At 32.7% G+C, this 7,979-nt stretch overlaps 2 protein-coding genes across 2 annotated transcripts; both read right to left on the reverse strand.

Moving 5' to 3' along the window:
• Positions 1 to 407: 407 nt before the first annotated feature.
• Positions 408 to 3,345, reverse strand: LOC136070360 (cysteine-rich receptor-like protein kinase 10). Its single transcript, XM_065780220.1, has 4 exons — positions 2,242 to 3,345; positions 1,883 to 2,120; positions 1,639 to 1,789; positions 408 to 1,037 (listed from the first exon to the last, which is right to left on the reverse strand). The coding sequence occupies exons 1-4, from the start codon at positions 2,477 to 2,479 to the stop codon at positions 738 to 740; spliced, it is 927 nt and encodes a 308-aa protein (XP_065636292.1). The 5' UTR covers positions 2,480 to 3,345; the 3' UTR covers positions 408 to 737.
• A 3,104-nt stretch (positions 3,346 to 6,449) lies between these two features.
• On the reverse strand, positions 6,450 to 7,239 carry LOC111999067 (cysteine-rich repeat secretory protein 38). The gene is given in 2 exon segments (XM_065780239.1): positions 6,450 to 6,987; positions 6,989 to 7,239. Coding segments are annotated over 2 exon segments (789 nt in total).
• Positions 7,240 to 7,979: the final 740 nt, after the last annotated feature.

The following is a 7,979-nucleotide window of genomic DNA, read 5'->3' on the forward strand; positions in this document are numbered from 1 at the left end:
TATTTATCCCCATTAGTTGAAAACTTGCAAGTGGGTATGATGAGAGTATTTTAGGCATAAAAAAATGAGGAATCCAAATAGGCGAAGCCCCTTAAATAATAGTATAGATAATTATTGGACATACTAAAATTGAGAATTTTTAAAAATTACAATTTAAATGAAGTTTCTTTTTCATTTGTTTCAAATAAACTTATATTTATTTTACAAGTAGATATTTTATATTTTCAAATATACAAATATTATATATAAACTTGGTAAAATTTTAGTTATACTTATTTGTAAATGTATCTAATGTGTGCATATGCATAAGGTTATAGGTTATCTAGTTACTCACATTAAAGACATGCAATTATTTTCTTCAACCTTTCATTTTTTTTTTTTTTTTTAAATCATGAATATTTGCTTCACTTTCACATCACACACTTGCACTGGGGAGCCAAGCCCATTTTATGTTGAGAATACAAAAGACAACCTACTAAGTTTTCCTGCTTAATTAACCTGTCAAATTCCGGATGAAGATCACTCCCATATTGAAATATCACCAAATCAAAACATTACAACTCTTGTGCCCACCTAATAAATAATGCAACTCTTTCACCAATTGGAACACATGAAAATATTTTGAGACCAGATATAATTGGTACACAACTTCTAATTCTTTTTCCCCTTACAACTTAATTCTGATGATAAAAGTCATGCTGAAGCCTGAAACCCTGAAGAGGCAATCGTGACAGTTATCATCGTGGAGAAACATTGGATAAAGTAAGCTCATTTACAGAAGGATTTGCTGCTGAAAGCTGATCAATCTGAATTAATCTAGATATAGCTAATGCGGGATGTTTTGGCTCAGGAAGAGGTACTGATTCGTTTCCTAAAAGAACTGCCACAGACGTCATTGTGGGTCTGTCCGCTGGATCCTCTTGCACACACAAAAGCCCTATATGCATGCATTTTAGTACTTCTATTGTCTGGGCAGACTCCATCAACAAAGGATCTATAAATTCCAATCCTTTCCCTTCCTTCCAGAGCCTCCATGCCTGTCCATGAACATTACATAACAAAAGGTTTTGTTTATTAGAGCCTCAAGAGTATAGGTTAATGAGTATAAACAAAGTTTGGTAACGATAGGAAGATGACATATGCCTTTGTCATGTGCTTTGCACATGACTTACCAGATCAAACTTAACTTAAATGATTATATATGGTCATTTTAAGTGATTATATATTGTACTATTTTGCATATCATCTTCCTATTGTCGGTTGTAGCCATAACCAATTTTGTAGTCAAACTTTGTTTAATATGTATTTAATACTTTATCAAATAATGATTTTACATATTTCCTAAAACAAATAATACCAAATTCTGTGCAATTATCAAGAAAATTAACAACCACAATGAATTTATGCATACAAACCATTGAATTATAGACAAAAATATTTTACTTTACAAAAAGTGTACATTGTGTTAGAATATTGGGGTTAAAAAATTAAATATACCATTTTCAGAACTTCATATTTAATTTGGGACAAGTGAAATTCACCATAGTATTATAACAAGTGCTGAAATCCTATTTTTCACTCTTTTTTAAATGATTAATTCATTATTTCCCAAGAACATAGTTAACAAAAGAAACATACATATCCAAGGAGTGTCTGAGAATGTTCTGTGAGAAAGAAGCCATTATTTTTCTTCCCACTTATAATCTCAAGCAAGATCACGCCAAAGCTAAAAACATCGGACTTCATAGAAAATATGCCTTCCATTGCATACTCAGGTGCCATGTATCCACTGTATTGAGCATAGCATTACAACATCTACTTCCAATTGAAATAAGAAAATGTTTGGGAAAATTTGACAAAACAAAAATAAAAGGAGACTCACTATGTTCCTGCAACTCTCGTAGTATTAGCAGTGTTTTGGTTTTCACCAAAGATTCTTGCCATTCCAAAATCTGATATTTTGGCAACCATTTCATGGTCCAACAATATATTGCTGGGTTTTAGATCCCTGTGAATGATTTTTAGTCTAGAGTCCTCATGAAGATAAAGAAGTCCTCTAGAAATACCACCAATAATGTTGTAGCATGTTTTCCAATCAAGTTGAGTGCGTCTTTCTGAATCTGAAATTGAACATTAGAAGAAAGTTAACTGATGGCATCATGTTTGAAGGCAATTTGTATGATGTCTTTAAGCGAATTGAATATAACAAAGCTAATAAGCAAGAGGGTGGAAGGAACAAACCAAAGATAAAGAAATCAAGGCTTTTGTTAGGCATGAATTCATACACAAGCAGCTTTTCATCTCCGTCTATGCTATATCCCAAGAGCCTCACAAGGTTTCTATGTTGAAGTTTTGCAATAAGTATGACCTCATTTTTCAATTCCTCTAACCCTTGCCTTGACATCCTTGACATTCTTTTAACTGCAATTTCCTTACCATCTGGCAAGACACCCTGATAAGAATATCCATACTTACCCATAAAATCTAGCTTAGTGACATACAAAACACATGCATTTTGGATTAACTTTTTTATGTAAGTTTTACTAACGTGTGCTATTAGAGTATATGTTAGTAAATCATTTTAGGAAATTTTTTTTTATGAAAAATTGATTAACTTTTTTGACAGTTTTTTAAATATCTCATAAAAAGTTTTCTAAAATGAATGGTTAATGTATGTCCTAAGGTCATACAGTAACTAAACCTAAGTCTATCTTAGATAATTTGCTTACATTCCAACAACTTTTCAAGGTATAACTACATTTTTCCCAACTTTTAACACATAAATATATAAATAACATATTCAACAAAAACTAATCCAAACCCACGTGCCTATGGCCTTATGGTGTAAAGGCACTGTGACAGGCTGCTCTTATAGCATCTCCAGCAAATTTATTAAATTTTTGTACTGTTTAGAAAATGAATAGCAACTTTTACCTTTATCTACCAACTTTTTCAAATACACTTTTTAACAAATTCTCTATCACATTCTCTATCTTATTTAAATATTATTTCTTCATTCATTATTTATTCTTTTCTTAACAACTACACATCTTCCAATTTTTTTTATTCAACACCTGATTATTATAATAAAAAAAATATTTGAAGAATAAACAATAGCCCATCAGATTTGATTGGCTACTGTTTATGAGCCAAAAAATATTTAGAGTTTAGAGAATCCATTGGAGTGGCTTTTTTTGGTCGCATTATCTATAATAGAAAATATTTTACCTTTACATATACCATTGGAGATGCTCTTAGAGCATCTCCAACAGGCTAGCTTTATCTAAATTTTGGAGAGCAAAAGCTACTGTTCACACAAAATCACTCCTCCAACAGACTCGGCATCTCCATTTTTTTTTTTTTTTAGATTTTTTTTCCAATCAAGTTGAGTGCGTCTTTCTAAATCTGAAATTGAACATTAGAATAAAGTTAACTCATGGCATCATGTTTGAAGGCAATTTGTATGATGTCTTTAAGCGAATTGAATATAACAAAGCTAATAAGCAGGAGGGTGGAAGGAACAAACCAAAGATAAAGAAATCAAGGCTTTTGTTAGGCATGAATTCATACACAAGCAGCTTTTCGTCTCTGTCTATGCCATATCCCAAGAGCCTCACAAGGTTTCTATGTTGAAGTTTTGCAATAAGTATGACCTCATTTTTCAATTCCTCTAACCCTTGCCTTGACATCCTTGACATTCTTTTAACTGCTATTTCCTTACCATCTGGCAAGACACCCTGATAAGAATATCCATACTTACCCATAAAATCTAGCTTAGTGACATACAAAACACATGCATTTTGGATTAACTTTTTTATGTAAGTTTTACTAACGTGTGCTATTAGAGTATATGTTAGTAAATCATTTTAGGAAATTTTTTTTATGAAAAATTGATTAACTTTTTTGACAGTTTTTTAAATATCTCATAAAAAGTTTTCTAAAATGAATGATTAATGTATGTCCTAAGGTCATACAGTAACTAAACCTAAGTCTATATTAGATAATTTGCTTACATTCCAACAACTTTTCAAGGTATAACTACATTTTTTCCAACTTTTAACACATAAATATATAAATAACATATTCAACAAAAACTAATCCAAACCCACGTGCCTATGGCCTTATGGTGTAAAGGCACTGTGATAGGCTGCTCTTATAGCATCTCCAGCAAATTCATTAAATTTTTGTACTGTTTAGAAAATGAACAGTAACTTTTACCATTATCTACCAACTTTTTCAAATACACTTTCTAACAAATTCTCTATCACATTCTCTATCTTATTTAAATATTATTTCTTCATTCATTATTTATTCTTTTCTTAACAACTACACATCTTTCAATATTTTTTTATTCAACACCTGATTATTATAATAAAAAAAAATATTTGAAGAATAAACAATAGCCCATCAGATTTGATTGGCTACTATTTATGAGCCAAAAAATATTTAGAGTTTAGAGAATCCATTGGAGTGACTTTTTTTGATCGCATTATCTATAATAGAAAATATTTTACCTTTACATATACCATTGGAGATGCTCTTAGAGCATCTCCAACAGGCTAGCTTTATCTAAATTTTGGAGAGCAAAAGCTACTATTCACACAAAATCACTCCTCCAACAGACTCGGCATCTCCATTTTTTTTTTTTTATAGATTTGCTACAGTAGCTCTCCAAGAATGAAGAGCGCTGTAGCAATCACTGTAGCTCCTCTAAACAATATCCTCTCTTAAAATATTTCCCGGTTGAATAAAAAAAAATTATTTCTCTCTCATTCCTTTTCTCTTTCGTTCTTCCCTCTCTCGTGCTTCTCTATCTGAACGGTAACATACCACAATCAAACCAAAAACACAAAACCCAATCGAAAGATTTGAAACACAAAAACAATATTTCTCATAAGCCTAATGAAATATGAGCAATAAAATAAAACTAATCAAACCAAAAAAAAAAAACCATGTAAAACGCCAATCTATGTAGAACGCCGATCTCCACTTCTCTGCCGGTGATCTATGTGTGTATGAGAGAGAATTTGTTTGTGTGAGATAGAGGGAGAGAAATTTGTGTGTGTGCATGTGTGTGTGTGTGTAAGAGAAAGAGAAAGAAACAGAGAGGGAGAAGTGAAGATATGTTGTTGTTCTGGAGGCTACCACACAACTGATCCGGAAAGAACCAGAAAAAGAAAAAGAAGGATAGATGGAAATAATGGGATACGAGTGTGGTGGAGAAAAAACCAAGAGAAAAAAAGAAAAAGAAAAAGAAAAGGAAACGTATGGCTGAAAGAAAGGAAAAGAATAAGAAATGAACATTTAGAAATACTCTCACAATATTTTTACAATAAATTTTAAGTAATTAGCTAATATTGGTGAGAAAAAAATAATTTCAACAGTGGGTTTAAATTAGAACTAGTAACAACTTTCTATATAAGATTTTGATGTGAAAGTATTGCGTAAAACATTGTGAACATAACACTTCTCATTGAAAAATATAGTTGTTAAAAAAAGAATATATGATGATAAAAAAAAGAATAAAAAAAGAATGAAGAAATAATATTTATATGAGATAGAGAAAATAATATAAAGTCTATGGAAAAGTTTATTTAAAAAAGTGGATAGGTAAAAGTTAAATAATTCTTCAAACAGGCAAAAATTAGGCAAAATTTTAAAAAGGCTTTTGAAGATGCTCTTAGTGGGTTTTTGTTTCAAAGGAAGCTGCTAACATAAATTAAACATCCAATACAGATAATCTAACGTAGTAAGTAATAGCCCTTTTCCATAAGCAATTGAGCAAATTGAATATATATAATTAAGCTTGCTTACAACAAAAGTAGGTGAAATAGGAAAAACAGTAAAAGGGGAATCTAATCTTTTTTTTTTGTTTTTTTTTTTTTCTTTTTGAAACAAAGGGGAATCTAATCTAAAGATTCTCAACCGCGTCCTTAGTTTTGACCCATGGAAATATAGAAGTCTTACCTTGTAGACAGGGCCAAACCCACCTTGTCCCAGCTTATTCGAATCTGTAAAGTCACCTGTAGCAGCGCTTATAGTGGACAGATTCATGAAATGGACATCTTCAGAACCCTGTACCAATTCACCATCTTCTGTAATCTCAACTCCAGTGGGGCCTGCTAACTCATGTAATAGCGCGTTTTGGCGTTTTGGTTATTCTGAAATACATTTATGATGATCATTCATTTAGATAACACTCACCTGTTTGTGTTCTCTTCTTCCGCCTATGATAAACAGCACAAGACCCACCGAGAACTGCTAGAACTAACAGTGGCACACAGGTGATCACTACCACCATCCGATTCCTCCTTTTAAGGGAATAATAACCTATGACAATAATTTTTCAACATTACAATTATTACCAACTTAGTTAATTTTAAATTGACAAGAGGATATTAAAGTTTCTCTTTTCTAAAGTGGGTGGCAGCATTAATGCATTGCAATAATCAAGATTGTATTTCTTTACCTTCGGAACTTGGATAGGTCAATATCAAACTTGAGGCGCTGTAGAATTGGTACGCCTCAAACCTCAAGTTACAATGTCTACTAAGCAAAGTTCCACCTCGAAGAGAAAAGCATCATGTCTCAAAATCTCTTAAGGCAGACAGCAAACAACTATTACAGTCATCTTCAGATATGTCCCTGGTACATTGAACAAGACCATAAATTGTTTCCGTTGAAAGTTTAATTTCCCCAGTAATAAACATTCGTTTAGAAGGATCATTGGAAGCCTCAGTTGAGATGTTATTGAATAAATACGCTAGGACTTCATTATAATGAACAGCCAGAACAGGATCTGATGAATTCTGCCCCAGATTATTCAGATACTTTACAGTATAATCCATCAAGGAGAAGAACATCTGATAGGAGTAGCGAACTTGACACAGTTCAAACCATATCATTGCATCTTCACTTTTACACTGTGTTAAGATTTCCTGGCTTGCATTCCATATGCAAGTCTGACAAACTGTGGAATTGACATCCCCTACAAAGTGCTTGGCCATAGACAGTATATGGATTATCCCCAATACAGGTGTGGTAGAAACCTGTTACTGAAGTATTGGAAGGCAATGACTCAAGAAGTTGCTTGAGGTTGTTTTCAAATGGGCTGTAGAGAGTGTAACTTCCGGAATCATTGGGACAAAAGATATCGAGAAGTTCTGCACTAGCAAAGATAAGGGGCATGAATAGAGGTATAATTAAGAAAAGGTTAGCTGAAACTACATCTTTGTCCATTTTCCAAAGATATTAGCACATAGGATGACTACTTAGGCCGAAAGAAGTCGCAAAAGATATAATGTAAAGCCCCAGCCCACTTGAAAAAAATAAAAATAAAATAGAAGTCAGATTTTTAGAAGCCCGCAGATTACCACCTACCCCACTCCTCTCAACCACACAAATTTTTTAAGGCCTATTTGGTTAGGACGTTTGAACAATAGTTTTTAGTATTTAAATACTGAAAATTATAGACCCAAAAAAATAATGCAATTGGTAAAAGTGTGTGAGAGTGCCTTTTTTTTTAGCACTATGGCCCAAGGATCCTGGGCCGTGTGAGAGGTTCTTGGTGGACTGGGATCAATTCTCCGCAGCTAAAGAGCTGATTTAAGAATAGATTTGTGCACAGAACAAGCTTCCTACAATTACAAACAACTAAAAAAAAAGTATTTGTATTGAATAACATTTAACAGTAAAGGAAATGCATAATAAATGGAATAAAATGCGAAGAACATGTTAGGGATCCTCCGATTGATGAGGTATGTTTCATTAGTTTTTTTCTTTTAAAACTGTGATTACAAAGCTCACTAAAAAAAACATGGTGCAAGGTTCAAGTGAGTTCAAAAAATACAGACTTTGATAGCCATTCAGGCTTCAAAGACTTGCAAAGTTTGAATCCGTTGAATCCGAGCGTGTAATGTAGTGGCTGTTTCGGGGATCCTGGGAACAAATTCCTCTGTTTTCCCTTTGGTTTAACAGAG

Source organism: Quercus suber, unplaced genomic scaffold, assembly GCF_002906115.3.
Source record: "Quercus suber isolate HL8 unplaced genomic scaffold, Cork oak 2.0 scaffold_228, whole genome shotgun sequence".
Lineage (NCBI taxonomy): Eukaryota > Viridiplantae > Streptophyta > Magnoliopsida > Fagales > Fagaceae > Quercus > Quercus suber.

What these genes read in the sequence shown, in the direction of transcription:
- LOC136070360 (XM_065780220.1), bottom strand. Translation starts at nt 2,479, where the DNA reads ATGGGTAAGTATGGATATTCTTATCAGGGTGTCTTGCCAGATGGTAAG. An exon ending in CCTTGATTTCTTTATCTTTG is followed by an intron (nt 2,121 to 2,241) that starts GTTTGTTCCTTC and finishes GTTCAATTTCAG; the next exon opens with ATTCAGAAAGACGCACTCAA. An exon ending in CTCAGACACTCCTTGGATAT is followed by an intron (nt 1,038 to 1,638) that starts GTATGTTTCTTT and finishes GTTCATGGACAG; the next exon opens with GCATGGAGGCTCTGGAAGGA.